Source organism: Lepidochelys kempii, chromosome 5 (genome assembly GCF_965140285.1).
Source record: "Lepidochelys kempii isolate rLepKem1 chromosome 5, rLepKem1.hap1, whole genome shotgun sequence".
NCBI classification, from domain to species: domain Eukaryota; kingdom Metazoa; phylum Chordata; order Testudines; family Cheloniidae; genus Lepidochelys; species Lepidochelys kempii.
Window position 1 is genome coordinate 665,676 of NC_136384.1, and position 23,369 is coordinate 689,044.

The 23,369-nt window shown below is 50.1% G+C and overlaps 1 protein-coding gene across 2 annotated transcripts in view; it reads right to left on the reverse strand.

Annotated features, from left to right (window-relative positions):
- GBA2 (glucosylceramidase beta 2) overlaps positions 1-23,369 on the reverse strand; it is a 66,278-nt gene that overhangs the window by 24,318 nt on the left and 18,591 nt on the right. The window contains exons 4-7 of one of the 2 annotated variants that reach the window (XM_073343258.2): positions 21,939-22,157; positions 20,871-20,945; positions 16,759-16,998; positions 15,976-16,078 (exon numbers count right to left, since the gene is read on the reverse strand). In XM_073343258.2, the coding sequence (XP_073199359.1) occupies positions 15,976-16,078; positions 16,759-16,998; positions 20,871-20,945; positions 21,939-22,157 (637 nt within the window). The remainder of the gene's footprint in view (positions 1-15,975; positions 16,079-16,758; positions 16,999-20,870; positions 20,946-21,938; positions 22,158-23,369) is intronic. The other variant, XM_073343259.2, reaches the window with a different exon arrangement.

Here is a 23,369-nt window from a genome sequence, read left to right on the forward strand (position 1 = left end):
GGGGAAATAGTTTTTAGTTTGTGTAATGACCCATTCACTCATAGAATCATAGAATATCAGGGTTGGAAGGGACCTCAGGAGGTCATCTAGTCCAACCCCCTGCTTAAAGCAGGACCAATCCCCAACTAAATCATCCCAGCCAGGGCTTTGTCAAGCCTGACCTTAAAAATATCTAAGGAAGGAAATTCCACCATCTCCCTAGGTAACGCATTCCAGTGCTTCACCACCCTCCTAGTGAAAAAGTTTTTCCTAATATCCAATATCCTAGATATCCTAATATCCTAGATATCCAATATCAAAACCTCCCCCACTGCAACTTGAGACCATTACTCCTTGTTCTGTCATCTGCCACCACTGAGAACAGTCTAGATCCATTCTCTTTGGAACCCCCTTTCAGGTAGTTGAAAGCAGCTATCAAATCCCCCCTCATTCTTCCCTTCTGCAGACTAAACAATCCCAGTTCCCTCAGTCTCTCCTCATAAGTCATGTGTTCCAGTCCCCTAATCATTTTTGTTGCCCTCCGCTGGATGCTTTCCAATTTTTCCACATCCTACTTGTAGTGTGGGGCCCAAAACTGGACACAGTACTCCAGATAAGGCCTCACCAATGTCGAATAGAGGGGAATGATCACGTCCCTCAATCTCCTGGCAATGCCCCTACTTATATATCCCAAAATGCCATTGGCCTTCTTGGCAACAAGGGCACACTGTTGACTCCTATCCAGCTTCTCGTCCACTTAACCCCTAGGTCCTTTTCTGCCGAACTGCTGCCGAGCCATTTGGTCCCTGGTCTGTAGCAGTGCATGGGATTCTTCCATCCTAAGTGCAGGACTCTGCACTTGCCCTTGTTCAACCTTGTTGAACCTTGTTGAGCCAGTCAGCCTCACCTCAGTCCCTGGAAAAATCATGGAGCAGGTCCTCAAAGAATCAATCCTGAAGCACTTGCATGAGAGGAAAGTGATCAGGAACAGCCAGCATGGATTCACCAAGGGAAGGTCATGCCTGACTAATCTAATCGCCTTTTATGATGAGATTACTGGTTCTGTGGATGAAGGGAAAGCAGTGGATGTATTGTTTCTTGACTTTAGCAAAGCTTTTGACACGGTCTCCCATAGTATTCTTGTCACCAAGTTAAGGAAGTATGGGCTGGATGAATGCACTATAAGGTGGGTAGAAAGCTGGCTAGATTGTCGGGCTCAACGGGTAGTGATCAATGGCTCCATGTCTAGTTGGCAGCCGGTATCAAGTGGAGTGCCCCAAGGGTCGGTCCTGGGGCCGGTTTTATTCAATATCTTCATAAATGATCTGGAGGATGGTGTGGATTGCACTCTCAGCAAATTTGCGGATGATACTAAACTGGGAGGAGTGGTAGATACGCTGGAGGGGAGGGATAGGATACAGAAGGACCTAGACCAATTGGAAGATTGGGCCAAAAGGAATCTGATGAGGTTCAATAAGGATAAGTGCAGGGTTCTGCACTTAGGACGGAAGAACCCAATGCACAGCTACAGACTAGGGACCGAATGGCTAGGCAGCAGTTCTGCGGAAAAGGACCTAGGGGTGACAGTGGACGAGAAGCTGGATATGAGTCAGCAGTGTGCCCTTGTTGCCAAGAAGGCCAATGGCATTTTGGGATGTATAAGTAGGGGCATAGCGAGCAGATCGAGGGACGTGATCGTTCCCCTCTATTCGACATTGGTGAGGCCTCATCTGGAGTACTGTGTCCAGTTTTGGGCCCCACACTTCAAGAAGGATGTGGATAAATTGGAGAGAGTCCAGCGAAGGGCAACAAAAATGATTAGGGGACTGGAACACATGAGTTATGAGGAGAGGCTGAGGGAGCTGGGATTGTTTAGCCTGCAGAAGAGAAGAATGAGGGGGGATTTGATAGCTGCTTTCAACTACCTGAAAGGGGGTTCCAAAGAGGATGGCTCTAGACTGTTCTCAATGGTAGCAGATGACAGAACGAGGAGTAATGGTCTCAAGTTGCAGTGGGGGAGGTTTAGATTGGATATTAGGAAAAACTTTTTCACTAAGAGGGTGGTGAAACACTGGAATGCGTTACCTAGGGAGGTGGTAGAATCTCCTTCCTTAGAGGTTTTTAAGGTCAGGCTTGACAAAGCCCTGGCTGGGATGATTTAACTGGGAATTGGTCCTGCTTTGAGCAGGGGGTTGGACTAGATGACCTTCTGGGGTCCCTTCCAACCCTGATATTCTATGATTCATCAGATTTCTTTTGGCCCAATCCTCTAATTTGTCTAGGGCCCTCTGTATCCTATCCCTACCCTCCAGCGTATCTACCTCTCCTCCCAGTTTAGTGTCATCTGCAAACTTGCTGAGGGTGCAATCCACACCATCCTCCACATCATTTATGAAAGGTTTCAGAGTAGCAGCCGTGTTAGTCTGTATTCGCAAAAAGAAAAGGAGTACTTGTGGCACCTTAGAGACTAACCAATTTATTTGAGCATGAGCTTTCGTGAGCTACAGCTCACTTCATCGGATGCATACCGCGGAAACTGCAGCAGACTTTATATACACACAGAGATCATAAAACAATACCTCCTCCCACCCCACTGTCCTGCTGGTAATAGCTTATCATTTATGAAGATATTGAACAAAACCGGCCCCAGCACCGACCCTTGGGGCACTCCACTTGATACCGGCTGCCAACTAGACATGGAGCCATTGATCACTACCCGTCGACCCCGACAATCTAGCCAACTTTCTATCCACCTTATAGTTCATTCATCCAGCCCATACTTCTTTAACTTGCTGGCAAGAATACTGTGGGAGACTGTGTCAAAAGCTTTGCTAAAGTCAAGGAACAACACGTCCACCGCTTTCCCCTCATCCATAGAGCCAGTTATCTCGTCATAGAAGGCAATTAGATTAGTCAGGCATGACTTGCCCTTGGTGAATCCATGCTGACTGTTCCTGATCACTTTCCTCTCCTCGAAGTGCTTCAGAATTGATTTCTTGAGGACCTGCTCCATGATTTTTCCAGGGACTGAGGTGAGGCTGACTGGCCTGTAGTTCCCAGGATCCTCCTTCTTCCCTTTTTTAAAGATTGGCACTACATTAGCCTTTTTCCAGTCGTCCGGGACTTCCCCCGATCGCCATGAGTTTTCAAAGATAATGGCCAATGGCTCTGCAATCACATCCGCCAACTCCTTTAGCACTCTCGGATGCAGTGCATCCAGCCCCATGGACTTGTGCTCGTCCAGCTTTTCTAAATAGTCCCAAACCACTTCTTTCTCCACAGAGGGCTGGTCACCTCCTCCCCATGCTGTGCTGCCCAGTGCAGTAGTCTGGGAGCTGACCTTGTTCGTGAAGACACAGGCAAAAAAAGCATTGAGTACATTAGCTTTTTCCACATGCTCTGTCACTAGGTTGCCTCCCTCATTCAGTAAGGGGCCCACACTTTCCTTGACTTTCTTCTTGTTGCTAACATACCTGAAGAAACCCTTCTTGTTACTCTTAACATCTCTTGCTAGCTGCAACTCCAGGTGTGATTTGGCCTTTCTGATTTCACTCCTGCATGCCCGAGCAATATTTTTATACTCATCCCTGGTCATTTGTCCAATCTTCCACTTCTTGTAAGCTTCTTTTTTGTGTTCAAGATCAGCAAGGATTTCACTGTTAAGCCAAGCTGGTTGCCTGCCATATTTACTATTCTTTCTACACATCGGGATGATTTGCCCCTGTAACCTCAGTAAGGATTTTTTAAAATACAGCCAGCTCTCCTGGACTCCTTCCCCCTCATGTTATTCTCCTAGGGGATCCTGCCCATCAGTTCCCTGAGGGAGTCAAAGTCTGCTTTTCTGAAGTCCAGGGTCCAGGGTATTCTGCTGCTCTCCTTTCTTCCCTGTGTCAGGATCCTGAACTCGACCATCTCATGGTCACTGCCTCCCAGGTTCCCATCCACTTTTGCTTCCCCTAATTCTTCCTGGTTTGTGAGCAGCAGGTCAAGAAGAGCTCTGCCCCTAGTTGGTTCCTCCAGCACTTGCCACCAGGAAATTGTCCCCTACACTTTCCAAAAACTTCCTGGATTGTCTGTGCACTGCTGTATTGCTCTCCCAGCAGATATCAGGGTGATTGAAGTTGCCATGAGAACCCGGGTGTGCGATCTAGTAGCTTCTGCGAGTTGCCGGAAGAAAGCCTCGTCCACCTCATCCCCCTGGTCCGGTGGTCTATAGCAGACTCCCACCACGACATCACCCGTGTTACTCACACTTCTAAACTTAATCCAGAGACTCTCAGTTATTCCATAGGTTCATACCAGAGCTCTGAGCAGTCCTACTGCTTTCTTACATACAGTGCAACTCCCCCACCTTTTCTGCTCTGCCTGTCCTTCCTGAACAACTTATATCCATCCATGACAGTACTCTAGTCATGGGAGTTAACCCACCAAGTCTCTGTCATTCCAATCACATCATAATTCCTTGACTGTGCCAGGACTTCCAGTTCTCCCTGCTTGTTTCCCAGGCTTTTTGCATTTGTGTATAGGCACTTGAGATAACTCGCTGATCATCCCTCTTTCTCAGTATGAGGCAGGAGCCCTCCCCTCTCGCGCACTCCTGATCGTGCTTCCTCCCGGTATCCCACTTCCCCACTTACCTCAGGGCTTTGGTCTCCTTCCCCCGGTGAACGTAGTTTAAAGCCCTCCACACTAGGTTAGCCAGCCTGCTTGCGAAGATGCTCTTCCCTCTCTTCGTCTTTATTCAGGCCTAATTTGATGGTGCCCAGTTTGCAAATTAATTCCAGTTCTGCAGTTTCTCATTGGAGTCTGTTTTTGAAGTTTTTTGGTTGAAGAATTGCAATTTTTAGGTCTGCAATTGACTCTCCAGGGAGGTTGAAGTGTTCCCCAACTGGTTTTTGAATGTTATAATTCTTAACGTCTGATTTGTGTCTATTTATTCTTTTGCATGGAGACTGTACGGTTTGGCCAATGTACATGGCAGAGGGGCATTGCTGGCACATGATGGCATCTATCACATTGGTGGATGTGCAGGTGAACGAGCCTCTGATAGTGTGGCTGATGTGATTAGGTCCTATGATGATGTCCCTTGAATAGATATGTGGACAGAGTTGGCAACGGGCTTTGTTGCAAGGATAGGTTCCTGGGTTAGTGGTTCTGTTGTATGGTGTGTGGTTGCTGGTGAGTATTTGCTTCAGGTTGGGGGGCTGTCTGTAAGCAAGGACTGGCCTGTCTCCCAAGGTCTGTGAGAGTGATGGGTCATCCTTCAGGATAGGTTGCTGATCCTTAATGATGCACTGGAGAGGTTTTAGTTGGGGGCTGAAGGTGACGGCTAGTGGCGTTCTGTTATTTTCTTTGTTGGGCCTGTCCTGTAGTAGGTGACTTCTGGGTACTCTTCTGGCTCTGTCCATTTGTTTCTTCACTTCGGCAGGTGGGTATTGTAGTTGATAGAGATCCTGCAGGTGTTTGTCTCTGTCTGAGGGATTGGAGCAAATGTGGTTGTATCTTAGAGCTTGGCTGTAGACAATGGATCATGTGATGTGGTCTGGACAGAAGCTGGAGGCATGTAGATAAGTATGGCTGTCAGTAGGTTTCTGGTATAGGGTGGTGTTTATGTGACCATCGCTTATTAGCACTGTAGTGTCCAGGAAGTGGATCTCTTGTGTGGACTGGTCCAGGCTGAGGTTGATGGTGGGATGGAAATTGTTGAAATCCTGGTGCAATTCCTCAAGGGCTTCTTTTTCGTGGGTCCAGATGATGAAGATGTCATCAATATAGCGCAAGTAGAGTAGGGGCGTTAGGGGACGAGAGCTGAGGAAGCGCTGTTCTAAGTCAGCCATAAAAATGTTGGCATACTGTGGGGCCATGCGGGTACCCATAGCAGTGCCGCTGACTTGAAGATATAAATCGTCCCCAAATGTGAAATAGTAGCTTTCATCTATCTATATATCTTCCTACTGTATTTTCCACTTCATTCATCTGATGAAGTGGGTTTTAGCCCACGAAAGCTTATGCCCAAATAAATTTGTTAATCTCTAAGGTTCCGCAAGCACTCCTCGTTCTTTATTCTTATCATAGTCTCACGGGAGGAGTCCCTGAGGAGAGAAAGGTGGGGAGGGATGATGCTGGATAGAGGGAGGGCTCTGAATTGAATAGTAAAACCTTTTTCTGTAATTTCTTAAGCCCACTATTGTCCGACCCATGCATGGAGGACGTGAGAAAGCTCACATTCAAAAAGGGGAAGTACAGTTGTATCATTGACTGGTTGGCAGATCTCAATCATCACTTCTCAGATTTCTTAGAGAAGAGGAAATTGCAGAATGACTCGATGCCATGAATAGTTTAAAGCCTTTCTCTGTTGCTGCTGAGAAGTTGTAGGGTTTGTTGTTGTTGGTATCCTTGTCATCTTTGGGTGTAGTAAGACAACAAAGATAAAGGGGGTAAAACTGTTTGTGATGTATCTAAAAGTTGGTTCCTGAAAGACTAAAACAGACCTAATGATTTTGCTGTTGATCTTGTATCCTTTATCTTTCCTAAAACGTCATTAGTTTTGTCACTAAAAAGTCCATCTCCTTCACCTGGGGGATTTCCTATCTTAGGTATTGTCTCTGTCTGCGAAGAGCAACTGAAGATGCAACTGATCTTGCCACTGAATCACAAACATCGAGTGAAGCTCTTAGCCCATGCTCTGCTACACGCTGCCCTCCTGTACTAACACATTCACCTGTCTCTGTCAATCCTCCGGCAAAGACCTGGCCAAGACTTTTTCCCCCAAAAAGGAAATGGTAACGAGACATGACTGCTTGGTAGTTTGCCAGTTTCATACGAAGTGAGGCTGAATAACTTCCTTCCTAACGCATCCATTCTTCTACCATCCTCGTCAGAAGTCACCGAGTGCGAAGGGCTCTCTCTTGTTCTGCATGTTGCTGCTGCCATTACTATCCGCTTTGGAGGAGGGTGAGCAGGAACTCCTTACAAACCCTCACAGGGAAACCAACATCATTGACCAGCTTTCTTTGCGAGTGACTGACATGAGGCTGGGTCAGTCCACACAGCATTTGCTGGTTGCCACTAACCATCCACAATAGAAAGACTTTTACCATTGAACTTGAACTTAGACTGATGGGACGCTTTGCCAAGAGAAACAGAGGGAAGCTGTAAGTCCGCACTATTCGATCTACAAGGGCTTGAAATTGCAATGGCTCTTCAGACGGAGGAGCAGCTGCAGTGTAGATGTACACAGTGCCAAAGGGAGCGTGCAGCATAGACATACCCCATTTGATGGATCTAACTATTGGTTCCTGAAAGACTAAAACAGACCTAATGATTCAATATCTTCATTAATGATCTGGAGGATGGCATGGATTGCATCCTCAGCAAGTTTGCAGATGACACTAAACTGGGAGGAGAGGTAGACACACTGGAGGGTAGGGACAGGATACAGAGGGACCCAGACAAATTAGAGGATTGGGCCAAAAGAAATCTGATGAGGTTCAACAAGGACAAGTGCAGAGTCCTGCACTTAGGATGGAAGAATTCCATGCACCGCTACAGGCTGGGGATCGAGAGGCTCGGCAGCAGTTCTGCAGAAAAGGACCTAGGGGTTACGGTGGACAAGAAGCTGGATAGGAGTCAACAGTGTGCCCTTGTTGCCAAGAAGGCAAACAGTATATTGGGCTGTATTAGTAGGAGCATTGCCAGCAGATCGAGGGATGTGATCATTCCCCTCTATTCAGCATTGGTGAGGCCACACCTGGAGTATTGCGTCCAGTTTTGGACATTCCCCCCACCCACACGAAGGATGCAGAAAAATTGGAAAGAGTCCAGCGGAGGGCAGCAAAAATGATTAGGGGACTGGAGCACATGAGTTATGAGGAGAGGCTGAGGGAACTGGGATTGTTTAGTCTGTGGAAGAGAAGAATGAGGGGGCATTTGATAGCCGCTTTCAACTACCCGAAGTGGGGTGCCAAAGAGGATAGCTCTAGACTGTTCTCAGTGGTAGCTGATGACAGAACAAGGAGTAATGGCCTCAAGTTGCAGTGGGGGAGGTTTAGGTTGGATATTAGGAAAAACTATTTCACTAGGAGGATGGTGAAACACTGGAAGGCGTTACCTAGGGAGGTGGTGGAATCCCCTTCCTTAGAGGTTTTTAAGGTCAGGCTGACAAAGCCCTGTCTGGGATGATTTAGTTGGGGTTGGTCCTGCTTTGAGCAGGGGGTTGGACTAGATGACCTCCTGAGGTCTCTTCCAACCCTGATATTCTGAGTCTATATGTGAATAGTGTCCCTTGTTCTGCTGCAAGCCCTAAATAATATGAAATGCTTATCTACAATCAAAACCACATGAAGGACTGTAGCAAAGAGCCATGGCCGCCCCCTGATATTGACAGTGAGGGACAGCCAGGCACGCCTACACAGACATGTAGATTTGGAAGATAAGGGACTTTGTTGGTTTTCATTGTAAATAATTGTGGCACTCTAGAAGAAATAGGAATTGTATGACAAAGACGAAGGAATATTGAAAGATAAAATTGGGGAATAACTTTGAAAGGACATTCCAATTAACAATGTGGGCTAATATGGAAATACAGTCCTTGAACTGAACCTAACATACAAAGCCTTGATAAGAAAAGCACTGAAGAAATGTGTTATACACCTGTGCCATCTACTGGATACCCATGGAAGCTGCAGAGCAACAGCTGAAATCAGTTGGCAAGTGCCCAGGAGAAATGAGAAGGTGCCCCTCTAACAAACCCTGGAATCAGGGTATATAAAACTGAGGTCACCATGTGGGACCCCCAGAGCTCAGAGAACCTGGAGACAGCCTCTCCCCTCATCCAGGGTCACAGGACCAAGAGGTGAATGAACCTGCAAAGCAGCTGCAAAATGGACACTCAGATCAACCATGAGGAGAGGTTCCAGGGTTAATGGTGTGACATTCTATACCCCAACTGTTTATCTTTACCAGTGAGTTTGCCTGAGGTGTCTGGTGAACCTGCTCGGGTTGGCAAAGGCCGGTGTATGTCCACTTTCCATTGATGACGTGGTGAACCAATTAATAAACGTGCACAGCTCGTCTTGAGCAGTGCAAGACGGTTTATTCCTGGGGTACAGTGCTGGGAGCTGGGGGGATTTGGCTGGTGCCTCCCTGTGTGATTCGCGAGTGGCTCTGGGAGCCTTCAGGCAATCTCGCTGGGTGTGGGGCTCCACATGTGGTTGTGCTGAGTGATCACAGCGCCGGGAGGGGGTGCTGCTGGTCACTAGCAAGGCATTGTGAGAGACAGCCCAGGCTGGAGAGAGTTCAGGGGGAACAGGGGCCCCACGGTCCCAGGCTGCAACCCAGGGATCCTGTCACAAATGGGAGAAGAAGGGGTCAGATTTCATTCCAAAGCTTGTATTTCCCGTGCTGTTCTTTAACATCAATGGCTGTGGGTTCTCTTGGTGAGTCTATGCTCTGTAGTGAGACCTCACATCACTGTAGTTTAGATGTCACCTAATGCTGAGGCATGCCCTCCTGTGCAAGTCCAAGCAAACTGTGTTCTGAACTATAGCTTTAAGCAATTGCTTGATACTGTAAACTGGTCCCATCGGGAGCAATTCATTCCAACAGCAGAGGCCACACGCTTAGAAGTGTCTTAATCACAACGGCATCCTTACTCCTTGGACTAACACTGGAAGGGGATAGATGTATTCGGTGCCAAAAGCCCGATGATGGATGATCACCAGTAAATGTCCAAGCCATCTCGGTGACTTGCTTTGTTCTTTGATGTAGCTACTGAGCTCAGCCCTTGTCTGTGACAGTTGCTTGCAAGACAGGATTGGTGCATTCACAGAGCCAGAAGTGTTCACCAGATCTCTAGTCTGACTTCCAACATGTCCCAGGCCACTGACCCCACCCAGCACCGCACTCTAAACCCAACAACGGAAAGGAGACCAAAGTCTTGCAGCCCTCAGGAGACCGGGCTGTGACATGCCATGAGCAGAGGCCAGGAGGTGCCGAGAGGAACCATGCCTGAGGCCCCCACGAGACAGGGAACTGACGAAGTGAGATACTCCCAGATGATCCTGGCAAGTGACTTGCACCCACACACTGCAAAGGAAATAGAAACCCCCCACGGTCCCTGTGGTGACCAGCTAGACCATGAGCATGTGAGCAAGAACCAGCCAGCCAAGCCCCTGAGAGAGAGCGAGCGCTTGGTGCCACCTCAGAGCCCTGGCCTACCCACCTAGTGTCCCATCTCCAGCCGTGACCATCCCTGATGCTTCAGAGGAAGGAGGGGGAAAATGCACAAAACCAAAAAAAAAATCCACCTAAGTACATGGGGTGGGGAATTCCTTCCTGACCCCTGCAGGTGACATACAGAAGCTCTATGTGACATTACTGACATGAACTGTGACCATATTGATCATTGTTGCAACCAAGGTCCTATAGTTGCACCAAACCTTGTATGAAGGAGGTCATGTGAGGTGTCTGTGACAAGGTTATGATCTGCGGGTTATGATTATGCTATCTGGATGCATGTATCATTTTTGTATTTAAAGTTATGAGTGTTGGCTCTAGACCTGTTTCCAATGTTGGCTCCTGGGGTAACGCCCATGAAGTAATCAGCCAGATCTGCCATGTAAGATATCTGCAAAAATGTTATAATTTGCTAGATGTGATAATCTTGTTTGTATCACCTTTGTGTTATGAGTTATAGATATGTATGTATGTCTGTATTTCAAACTTGTGCTATGCTTCTGGGGGACACCCCCAGACAGTCTGGTGTCAGCACCGCCTAGCCTGCTTGGTGGCCCATTAAGGACCATCAGCTATACAAGTGACCCACTGAGAGAAGGCAGACACGCCTTGTGACTCAGCAAGGTATGCAGGGGCCTGCCTATGGTGAGGACTCTAAGGGCTTAGCTACACTTGCAAGTTAGAGCGCATTAAATCAGCCCCGGGTGCCCTAACTCCTGAGGTGTCCACACTGACAAGGGACTTAGAGCGCCTGGACTCGGCAGCTGGAGCGCTCCTGGTAATTCACCTCCACGAGAAGCATAAAGCTTGCTGCGCCCCGGCTGAAACGCCCAGGTGTCAGTGTGGACGATGTGTTGCATCATTACTGCGCTGTGACTGGCCTCCGGAAACGTCCCATAATCCCCTGAAGTCAAGTGGGGACTCTGGTCATTGTTTTGAACTCGGCTGCAGGCATGTGGATATCCCTTTTCAAAGCTCCGTTTCTGACAGCCGGCTGCTTATCTGCTCCGGGACACAAAGCAAACCATTACTGTGGAATGCTGCTGCCGCCAAGACGGGTGGGTGGGTGGGTGTGTAGGGGTCTGATGCTCTCTGGACTTACAAGAAGCATGCTGACACACTCTGCCCCCCAAAGCACAGTCTCTCCCCCCACATACACACTCCATGTCACACTCCACCCCCCCCACTTGAAAAGCACACTGCAGCCACTTGCATGCTGGGATAGCTACCACAATGCACTGCTCTCTGTGGCATTGCAAGAGCTGCTAACGTTGCCATGCCAGCGCACTTGCAGCTGACAGTGTAAACACACGGCAGCGCTGTGACGGTGCACTCCAGCGGATGTTATGAAAATATGCTAATGAGTGTGAATATGATGTAACTGGAATATGTTTCTTGCAAAAGGTCTCTTGTAAGGTATCACTACAAAGCTTCTAATCTACTGATTGTGGTCATCCTAGTTGAATGTATGTATCGTTCTTGTGTCTGATACTAGAAATATGAAATATAACTCTGAGGGCCTAGTTGTGCAAAGAGTGGGCCATTCATGGTGGCTTGGAATCTCGATGGCTCCCATCAACCAGGACAATTGACTGTGGATGGCTCTGTTTGCAGGCAGGCCTTCCTGTGAAGAATGGAGGCTTGGGGTCTCACAGGACATGTGACCATGTCACCAGGTCCTGGAATCCATCTTAAATCTGGGGCTTTTCCATTTAGAAAGGGGGGGGAACCCAAAGAGACAAAAGATTCCCACCTTGTGCCAAAGAGAACAAAGGGGGCTGTAGTTATGAGAAATCCCCTAGCTACCACCTGAGCTGGAACAAGGACTGTACCGGGGGAAAGGATTGGGACCAGACTAGCAAGGCGTCCAGTCTGTGAAAAAAGCCTACTGAAACATCTCTGAAGGTGAGATTTACCTGTATTCTGTTTTCTTACTGTATCAGGCTTAGACTTGCGTGTTTTATTTTATTTTGCTTCGTAATTCACTTTGTTCTGTCTGTTATCACTTGGAACCACTTAAATCCTACTTTTTATATTTAATAAAATCACGTTTTGCTTATTAATTAACCCAGAGTAAGTATTAATACCTGGGGGGGCAAACAGCTGCGCATACCTCTCTATCAATGTTATAGAGGGCGAACAATTTATGAGTTTACCCTGTATACGCCTTATACAGGGTAAAAACGGATTTATTTGGGGTTTGGATCCCATTGGGAACTGGGACACTTCTTAAGCTGTTTTCAGTTAAGCCTGCAGCTTTTGGGGGACGTGGTTCAGACCTGAGTCTGTGTTTGTAGCAGGCTGGCGTGTCTGGCTCAAACCAGGCAAGGGTTCCAGAGTCCCAAGCTGCCAGGGAAAACGGGCTCAGAGGTAGTCCCAGCACATCAGGTGGCAGTCCCCAAGGGGGTTTCTTTGACCCAACCCGTCACAAGCGCTTTCCCTGCTGCTGTCTCCGAGGGCTGGTTTAACTCCCGGCGCTCTACATCTGGAAGTGTAGCCACACCCTTAGGCTTCCAAACCATGAGCTGGGCAGCTTGTGTTTGGAACAAAGGAAGCACAGGCCGCATAAAAGACTATAAAAGGCAGCTGCATCTTCTTCATTTGGTCTTCAATCCTGCTTGTGATGTCTGGAGGAACCTTGCTACACACTGAAGCTCTGAATGACCCATCCAAGCTGGGATGTTTGTAGTCCAGAGACTTGACTGGTTTAAATCAGCAGAAATCCCATCGAGCCTGAAACAAGCCTGAACTAAGAACTTTGCAATTTTTGTATTTATTTGATTCCATTTAATCAATTCTAGCTCTCATCTATATTTCTTTCCTTTTATGAATAAACCTTTAGATTTTAGATTCTAAAGGATTGGCAACAGAGTGATTTGTGGGTAAGATCTGATTTGTATATTGACTTGGGTCTGGGGCTTGGTCCTTTGGGATCGAGGGAACCTTTTTTCTTTTACTGGGGTATTGGTTTTCATAACTATTTGTCCCCATAACGAGGGGCACTGGTGGTGATACTGGGAAACTGGAGTGTCTGAGGAAATTGCTTGTATGACTTCTGGTTAGCCAGTGGGGTGAAACCGAAGTTCTCTCTGTTTGGCTGGTTTGATGCCTTAGTAGTAAAGGACCCCCAGCCTTGGGCTGTGACTGCCCGGCTCTGAGCAATTTGTCCTGAATTGATACTCTCAGAAGTGTCCCGCCAAAGACCGCTTTGTTACACCCTGAAGCATGAACTTTAGAGACATAAAACATAAATCGGAAAGGACTCCCAGGGCTGTCAAACTCTGCCCTGTTATCCCAATACTTTACCTCATTTTTCAGTTAAGATAATAAGGAACATGGGCATGATGGCTGATGGAAAGGAGTGTATAGAAATAGAAATTACCACATCTGAACTGGAAGAAAAAATCAAAGAACATAATGTGCTGTAATCAGGGGGGCCAGATAATTTTCATCCCAGAATACTGAAAGAGGTGGCTTATGAGGGCGCTTATTCAGTAGCAAGGATTTTTAATAAATCTATTTGGCATTAGCACTTTATGCCTGGAGAATAGCTAACACTGTACCTATAATTAAAAAAGAAGAAAAAAGTGATCTGGGCAATTGTAGAGGTCTGACCTCAGCACTATGCAAGACTTTGGAACAACTTGTGAAAGAAAGAATAATTATATTAAATTCCTGGCGGTAAACAGAAAAGGGGATGTTGTGCAACATGGGTTACCAAAGGTAGATCATGCCAGATTAACCTGATTTCCTTCTTTGATGAAATTCAGTGTATCTGTAAACGTTGGTTGCGTCTTCCCTTGACTGGTGAACTCTTGATCACATACTGATGTGATTCTGGGTGAACTGTTGATTGGTTGAGAATAACCGAGTGTCCTGATTTAACACTTTAGAGGGGTAGCCGTGTTAGTCTGGATCTGTAAAAGCGGCAAAGAGTCCTGTGGCACCTTATAGACTAACAGACGTATTGGAGCATGAGCTTTCATGGGTGAATACCACTTTGTCGGATGCATGGAGTGGAAATTTCCAGAGGCAGGTATAAATATGCAAGCAAGAATCAGGCTAGGGATAAGGAGGTTAGTTCAATCAGGGAGGATGAGGCCCTCTTCTAGCAGTTGAGGTGTGAACACCGAGGGAGGAGAAACTGCTTTTGTCGTTGGCGAGCCGGTCACCGTCTGGGTTTAATCCTGAGCCGATGGGGTCAAATTTGCAAATGAACTGAAGCTCAGCAGTTTCTCTTTGAAGTCTGGTCCTGAAGTTTTTTGCTGCAGGACGGCCGCCTTTACACCTGCTAGTGTGCGTCCAGGGAGGCTGAAGTGTTCTCCTACAGGTTTTTGTCTATTGCCATTCCTAATATCTGATTTGTGTCCATTTATCCTTTTACGTAGGGACTGTCCAGTCTGGCCGATGTACACAGCAGAGGGGCATTGCTGGCACAGGATGGCATAGATTACATTGGTGGATGTGCAGGTGAATGAACCGGTGACGGTGTGGCTGATCTGTGGACAGTCCCTACGTAAAAGGATAAATGGACACAAATCAGATATTAGGAATGGCAAGATTCAAAAACCTGTAGGAGAACACTTCAGCCTCGCTGGACGCACACTAGCAGATGTAAAGGTCACCACCCTGCAGCAAAAAAACGTCAGGACCAGACTGCAATGGGAAACTGCTGAGCTTCAGTGCATTTGCAAATTTGACCCCATCAGCTCAGGAGTAAACCCAGACGGTGACCGGCTCGCCAATGACAAAAGCAGTTTCTCCTCCCTCAGTGTTCACACCTCAGCTGCTAGAAGAGGGCCTCATCCTCCCTGATTGCACTAACCTCATTATCCCTAGCCTGATTCTTACTTGCATATTTATACCTGCCTCTGGAAATCTCCACTCCATGCATCCGACAAAGTGGGTATTCGCCCACGAAAGCTCATACTCCAATATGTCTGTTAGTCTATAAGGTGCCACAGGACTCTCTGCTGCTTTTACTGATTTAACACTATTCATGCTAAAAGTTGACCTGAAAAGAGCCTAGCACTAAATTAGTAAACTAGCGCTCCCTGGACTCAATTCAAAGGGATTAGCCTATTAGATTCTATTTGAAGATTGGCTGGAACACTTAAGACAATTGGCAAATCTAGTTTATTTGATGTCACCTTTAAAATCTGACCCGCATCTCAACAAATTCATAAAATTGACCCTTTCATGTTTACAGTGATTTAAACAGCTAGCAAGGAGGTGCCTTCAGAGGCACAAGGAACCAGCTGGAGAATATTCTAATGCCTTTTTGGAATGTCTGCTCCCCGTATCTCAGAACACAAGAACAAGAGGACAGTCAATGAACTTCAAAGTTGGAAAATTCACATCCGATTAAAGGAAATGCATGTCCACACAGTGCACAATTAACCTGTGGAACTCACTACCACAGGAAGTTGCTGAGGCCAAGAACTTAGCAGGAGACAAAGAGAGAAGATGGACATTTCTAGGGCTGACAAGACTACCCAGCGCGATCATAGCAGGGATATTAAACCTCCGGCTTCAGGGTTTAAACCACTCTCTCACTATCAGAGAGCAGGATGAGCTCTTTGTAGGAGGCCGATTATCCCACAGCAGCTACTGTGGGTCTCCCACCTTCCTCTGAAGCAGGGACAGTACTGAACTAGGTGGGCCTTGGGTCAGACCCAGTCTGGCAGCTCCCTGCCTCGCTGACGGCAGAGCTGTGCACCCCTCTGCTCAGAGAGTTACCTGGCCCGTGCATCACCTCACCTGCCGGAGAGCCCAGCCTGCCGTCCTGAAGGAGGTCTTGCCACACCGCCTGCCCTGTGCCAGCAGGGTTGAACGCTGTGAAGTGGGTCACTCTTGTGCCAGCCTAGCGGAGGAAGAGAAGGACGCGCTAAGTCTGGGGGAGCCGTTCGTTTCTAGCAGCACGGCTAACACTGCTGGCTGACTGCGCCCAGGCCCCTGGCAGTGTTCAGGACTGGATCTCAGGGAGAGTCACTCCTTTTCTGGTAAGCCACTGGCCCCAACTCTGTACCCCCATCAATCCCAGCTCCCCCCGCACCCCAGGGACCTGGAAGTCCAGGTCTTACCCATCCCCCAGCCTACAGAGGGGATGACAGGGAGTAAGAGCCCTTCAGAGCCTACGACCCACTTTCCTGCCCTCCCTGGAACTGGGGCCAGCACTAGGGCCCTGAGCCCAGGGCCTCCCAATGGCCACAGCCCCCTTCTCCCCCCGGTGCAAACACACCCCATCCATGCTTCACTGGCTCCCCCGTGGCTGCAGAGCAGAGTTCAATGCCCAGCTCCGAAGCTCCAGGGCTGAAGCCTGCAGCAGCTGCCCCTCCCCCATGCCCACAGACATCGCTGTAGCTGGAGAGCCCGGTGCTGGGAGCCCTGCCCCTGGGATCAGGCAGGGACAGACTGAGGGGCACAAGAACCTCCCCAGAACCCAAATCCTGCAGGCGCTGAGCCTCTGCCACCAGGGACAGATGCGGGTGCCCCCCATCCCCAGCACTGAGACACAGCAGCCTGCCCAGCCTGCCCCTTTACCTGCTCCCTGGCGGAGATGGCGAGGGTGTAGGGGTTCACGGGGCTGCAGTGATGCAGCAGGACTCCTGAGACCCGTGCGTCGTCCTTCTCCAGGCTGAAGGGCTCGTTCCAGTGGCCCCCTCTCTTGTCCTCCTTGGTGCCCATGCCATTCTGCAGGGTCAGCATGATGGAGACGTCCACGGCCTCATCGCTGCTGTTCTCCAGCTCCCAGACGAACACTCCCACGGGCAGGCTGGTGTCCTGGGGAAACAGGCGCCAGGCGCATGCAGCTCGGAGCCTGCCAAGCAAACGGCCCGGAGCATCCCCCCGCACCACAAGGAGCTGGCTGGGCCGGGGAGCAATGGGGCCGCTGCAGCAAGACCTGGGGACTCCTTTGCTATAGCGAGCGGCGGAGGGCTCAGGCCAAGGCTGAGGGCCCAGAGCACAGGGCACCAGTGCCGGAGGACAGCTCTGCACCAAGCTGCACCAGGGAGGCATGCCCACAGTGCTGGAAACGAAGGGGTAAAGGCCCCGAGGGCAATTGGTGCACCTGGAGCCGTCCAACCAAACCAGCACAGGATCTGGCCCAAAAGGTGACTATAGCTGGACCACTTGGTTACAGTGACCATAATATAATTAAATTTAATATCCCTGTGGCAGGAAAAACACCACAGCGGCCCAACACTGAAGCATTTAATTTCAGAAAGGGGTACTACACAAAAATGAGGTTAGTTAAACAGAAATTAAAGGGTCCAGTGCCAAAAGTGAAATCCCTGCAAGCTGTGTGAAAACTTTTTAAAGACACCATAATATGGCTCAACTTAAATGTACACCCCAAATTAAAAAACATAGTAAGAGAACCAAAAAAGAGTCACCGTGACAAAACAACAAAGTACAAGAAGCAGTAAGAGGCAAAAAGGCATCCTTTAAAAAGTGGAAGTTAAATCCTAGTGAGGAAAATAGAAAGGAGCATAAACTCTGGCAAATGAAGTGTAAAAATACAATTAGTCAGGCCAAAAAAAGAATTTGAGGAACAGTTAGCCAAAGACTCAAAAAGTAATAACAATTTTTTTTTTAAAGTGCATCAGAAGCAGGAAGCCTGCTAAACAACCAGTGGGGCCACTGGACGATCGAGGTGCTAAAGGAGCACTCAAGGACGATAAGGCCATTGCAGAGAAACTAAATGAATTCTTTGCATCGATCTTCACGGCCGAGGATGTGAGAGAGATTCCCAAACCTGAACCATACTTTTTGGGTGACAGATCTGAGGAACCGTCCCAGATGGAGGTATCATTAGAGGTGGTTTCGGAACAAATTGATAAATTAAACAGCAATAAGTCACCAGACCAGATGGTATCACCCAAGAGTTCTGAAGGAACTCAGATGTGAAATTGTAGAACTACTAACTGTAGTCTCAAAAAGAAAAGGAGGACTTATGGCACCTTAGAGACTAACAAATTTATTTGAACATAAGCTTTTGTGAGCTACAGCTCACTTCATCAGATGCTATGAAGTGAGCTGTAGCTCACGAAAGCTCATGCTCATATAAATTGGTTAGTCTCTAAGGTGCCACAAGTACTCCTTTTCTTTTTGCGAATACAGACTAACACGGCTGCTACTCTGAAACCGTTCTTTATTATAGTTTCAACCAATTTTCCCAGGACTGAAGCCAGGCTTACAGGTCTGTAATTGCCGGGATCACCTCTGGAGCCCTTTTTAAAAATTGGCATCACATTAGCTATCTTCCAGTCATTTGGTCCAGAAGCTGAATTAAATGATAGGTTACTTATTTGAACATAAGCTTTTGTGAGCTACAGCTCACTTCATCGGATGCAACTGTAGTCTGTAACCTAATAGGACCAGTCCTATTCAACATATTCATAAATGATCTGGAAAAAGGGGTAAACAGTGAGATGGCAAAATTTGCAGATGATACAAAACTACTAAAGATAGTTAAGACCCAGGCAGACTGCGAAGAGCTACAAAAGGATCTCTTAAAACTGGGTGATTGGGCAAGAAAATGGCAGATGAAATTCAATGTTGATAAATACAAAGTAATGCACACTGGAAAACATCATCCCAACTATACATATAAAATGACGGGGTCTAAATTAGCTGTTACCACTCAAGAAAGATCTTGGAGTCATTGTGGATACTTCTCTGAAAACATCCACTCAATGTGCAGGGGGCAGTTAAAACAGTGAACAGAATGCTGGGAATAATTAAGAAAGGGATAGACAATAAGACAGAAAATATCATGTTGCCTATATATAAATCCATGGCACACCCACATCTTGAACACTGCGTGCAGTTCTGGTCGCCCCATCTCAAAAATATATATATTGGAATTGGAAAAGTTTCAGAAAAGGGCAACAAAAATGATTGGGGTATGGAATGGCTTCCATATGAGGAGAGATTAATAAGACTGGGACTTTTCAGCTTGGAAAAGGGGAGAGATGATTGAGGTCTATAAAATCATGACTGGTGTAGAGAAAGTAGATAAGGAAGTGCTGCTTATTCCTTCTCATAACACAAGAACTATGGGCCATGAAATGAAATTAATAGGCAGCGGGTTGAAAACAAACAAAAGGAAGTATTTTTTCACACAGTGCACAGTCAACCTGTGTAACTCCTTGCCAGAGGATGTTTTGAAGGCCAAGATTATAACAGGGTTCAAAAGAGAACTAGATAAATGCATGGACGATAGGTCCATCAATGGCTATTAGCCAGGATGGGCAGGGATGGTGTCCCTAGCCTCTGTTTGCCAGAGGCTGGGAATGAGCGACGGGGATGGATCACTTGATGATTCCCTGTTCCGTGCATTCCCTCTGAAGCACCTGGCATTGGCCGCTGTCGGAAGACAGGATACTGGGCTAGATGGACCTTTGATCTGACCCAGTGGGGCCATTCTTATGTTCTTATGCTCTCCGGGGCAACCTCACGCCCAGGCACGGGGCTGACCCGAGGCTCGGACAGCGAGAACAGGCCAGGAGCTAGGCAGCACTCAGCTGGATTACACACAGGGCTGCACCGCTGGCTACCTGCACTTGTCGGGGAATTGGGGGATCACGCGCCTTCTGTGGCAGCTTCCCCAGCCTGGGGAGCAGCTGGACCTGAGTGATTCCAGCTAATCAACAGCATCGCTGCCGAAGTCTCCCGTGGCGAGGGTGAGCCGGGCTGGGGCCCAGCTGATAGACTGGCCATGGGGATGGGAGGGCAGCGAGAAGCTGTTGGGAGCATCCCCTGGGGCAGGACAGCCAAACACCCCCATATGCTCCAACAACAGTGGCTCCATGCCCCCTCTGCGGGGTCAGCGCCAGAGACTGCCCTGGAGCCCCCAGGACCTCTGTGCTCTGGACACAGGCAGCTGGGCAGCGAGGCTGGGCCATAGCCCAGTGGGAAGGGGGCCGTATGTAGGTCTGGGACAGGCACCAGGAACAGGTAAGAAAGGGGGAGCTCAAAGGGGCAGAAACTGCAAAAAGGGGGCAGGCGGGTGAGAACTGCCGGCGAGAAAACCTTGGGGTGCAAGACTTCACAGGGGCCCTGCCCTGACACACCCCAGACTGCCTCTGGTGGGAGGGCAGCATTTGATAGAAATGAGGAAGGAAGAAAGCCCCGCAGCCCTCCCCTCTAGCCTGTCCGCATTGCTGCCTGGCTGGGGAAGCCCCAGAACTAACCGGCTCTGGCAGGTCACCAGCCGACCAACCAGCTGAACTGCTGACTCCCCTTCTCGCTCGTCTGGCTAGGCAGACCCAATTCCCAGGGGCAGGGCTGAGCCCTTCCCCACAAGTCTGTAGCACCCATGGCCTCGTGGTGCTGCTGAACGACACGTAGGCGCATAGAGGCTGCTGGACGGGGCCTGGCTCATCTACTCCAGTGTTCTGGACCCAGCAGCAGATGGTCTGTGTAACGCGGCACCCCGGGTGGGCCAGGAGTCGCTGCAGCCTGAGCTAGGAGACCCAGTTCCATCAGCCACAGGCTGCTGCAGACTCAGCCCTCCATCCGGTGCAGCATCACGCCGCGGCAGGCTGTGATAATCTGCCTGGAGGAAGCCTCCCCCTAGAGACTGGGCTAAATCCTGGAGCAGGGGCATTTACAGCATTTAATTTTGTAACACTGGACATTCTTGTTACCGATATGAGCGTCCAATCCCTGTTGAGCTCTTGGCCCCAGCACCATCCAGTGGCAGTGCGTTCCACAGGATAATTCTACAACATGTGGGAAAGCATTTCCTTTTATCCATTGTGAATGTGTCCTTGTTCCTATGCTATGAGACAGGGAGAGCAGATGCTTCTGCTACACCTTCCCCTCCCTGTCATTCTTCTGTGATTTTATCGCATCCACCCTGATTCAGCTACACTCAAAGGCAACGGCCTCAGCCTTACAGTCTCTCTTTGCTGGAGACCATTCTTTGTTCTCGCTGCCCATCTCTCACCCTCCCCCAATTCTGTTTATAAAGTAACGACTGCCCCTGCACACAGCCAGGTACCTGCGGCAGGGCAGACCAGCCCACTGCCCCCGCCGGCTTTGGGAGGACACAGCCCAGCCGGCCGGAGACTGTCAGTGCAGCTTTCCCTTGGCGGGTTTCCAGCTGCCACCTCTCACCCAGAGTCCTCAGGAACTTCCCAGCCCTCTCTGCCTTATCCTCTATCTGGGACTGATAACCAGGACCAAAGACCAAGCAGGCTTTTATCTGCCTCTTTGTGACCCTACTGCCAGGCCCCAGGGGCGAGGTGAGGCAATGGAGTGATAAGCAAAGGCAGATAAGGAAAAACCTGCTGGTGACAGGATGAGAGGGATCTGGGCCAGGGCAGGATGGAGGCCTCTCCCACGCCATCCCCCAGGCGCCCAGGCCTGGTGCCCAGGCCGTGACTGAGACCATCGCCCAGGCGCCCAGGCCTGGTGCCCAGGCCGTGACTGAGACCATCGCCCAGGTGCCCAGGCCTGGCGCCCAGGCCGTGACTGAGACCATCCCCCAGGCGCCCAGGCCGTGACTGAGACCATCCCCCAGGCGCCCAGGCCTACTGCTTTATCTGCCATCCAGGAACTCCAGGCTCCATTCCCAACCCCTCATGTCGCTCTGCGCTGATCCCTCCAGTGGAGGCCAGGGAGAAGCAGACCCCCTGTGAGGAGGACAGTGACTACGAGGGGTTAGACCCTGACGGAGGCAGGGATGAAGGCTGGAGAAGGGGGAGCCTCACCTGGTAGTCGTTTGGGATGATGGGGCTGATCTGCCGGCAGGTGAGCACCACGTCCTGCCCAGGAAGCTGGTAGACGGTCCAGGCCCGAGGGTACAGGGCGTGGTAGAAGGCGTAGTGGCCGCAGTAGCCCCAGTTCCAGCCCTGAAGCACGCTGGGTCTCTCCACAGACAGGACCTGCTGGTAAACGGTCTGTCCCTTCCGGCGCAAGCAGATGGTGAACTGGGAGAGGAGAGCACAGAGTACTGAGATGGGAAGGCTGGGCAGCCCCCCGGAGCTGGGCACGCTTCGACTCCGGCAGCAGAACCCTCCCCAGCACTGGCTGCCCAGGGCAGCTCAAAGAGCTGGATCGGACCTATAGGCCCTAAATGGCCTGCGTCCTGCCCACCCCACAGACCGTGCGTCTCCCTGTGCAGCCACTCACCAGCCCTGGGCTGGCTCGGAGGGGCGGGTGGCCGGGCATTCCCAGCCAGGGTGCTGGGCTTTGGACTCACTTCAAGTGCAGCAGTGACTGTTGTCATCCGCCGGGCAGAGGGGACGGGAACGCAGGCCCCGAGGGCACTCACAGGGAGGCTGCCCAAGAGATCTGGGCAGGGAACAGCCAACTCGGCCCCGGGGGGACCCTGCGCCGGAGGGGGCAAAGTCACACGGCAGGTGGCAGAGGAGCCACCAGAACCGCGAGGGAGGAGCTCACCGACAACGGAAGCGCTGGGAACCTGCCTCCAGCCGCTGCATGGCTGCTCAGCCTGCTGGGGCTTGGGCTGCACGGAGCGCAAATCAGCTCAACCAACTCTGCAGACTAGCCTCCCGCCTGGCCGGCTCCGGCACGGCTGTGTCCTGCCGGCACCAGGGGGCGTGGAGCTGCTGCAGCCGCCCTCACTCCCTCCCTCGAGCCCGCTGCTGTGCAGGTGCGGCTCTGAAACCGTGGTCCTGGGCCAGGGTCAGCACCGCAGGCCGTGCGCCGCGTCTCGCTGCGGGTTTTATAGGATGCGTCAGCTCTGCTGCAAAGCCGGAACACTGGGCTCCTGACGAGGCGTGCGCCCCAAAGAGCCCTTGGCCCCTTTCCCCGGACATCGGGGCCTTCACCCCAGCATCTCGGCTCAGCCCCAACTCGCCGAGCCCACCCTGCCTGTCCAGCCAACCCTGCAGTCCCAGGGCCCAGGGCAGAGGCTCCCGGGCCAGACCCAGATCCTGCTGTGACTGCCCTGCCAGCCCATGGGGTCAGATATGGGCAGGAGGGAAAGGAACTGGCAGTACCAGGTGCGGCTGCAGCACGTCCCCCAGGGCTCCATCCTGGGCAGGCACCATGCTCACTAGCCCTGAAGCCCTCGTGCAGTCTGGGCCGCTCAGGACCCCAGACGGCTCAGGCTGGGCCTGTGGCTCCCAGCCCCTCCCATTGCTGTGCTGATCTGTCACTCGCTCACTGCTCATGTC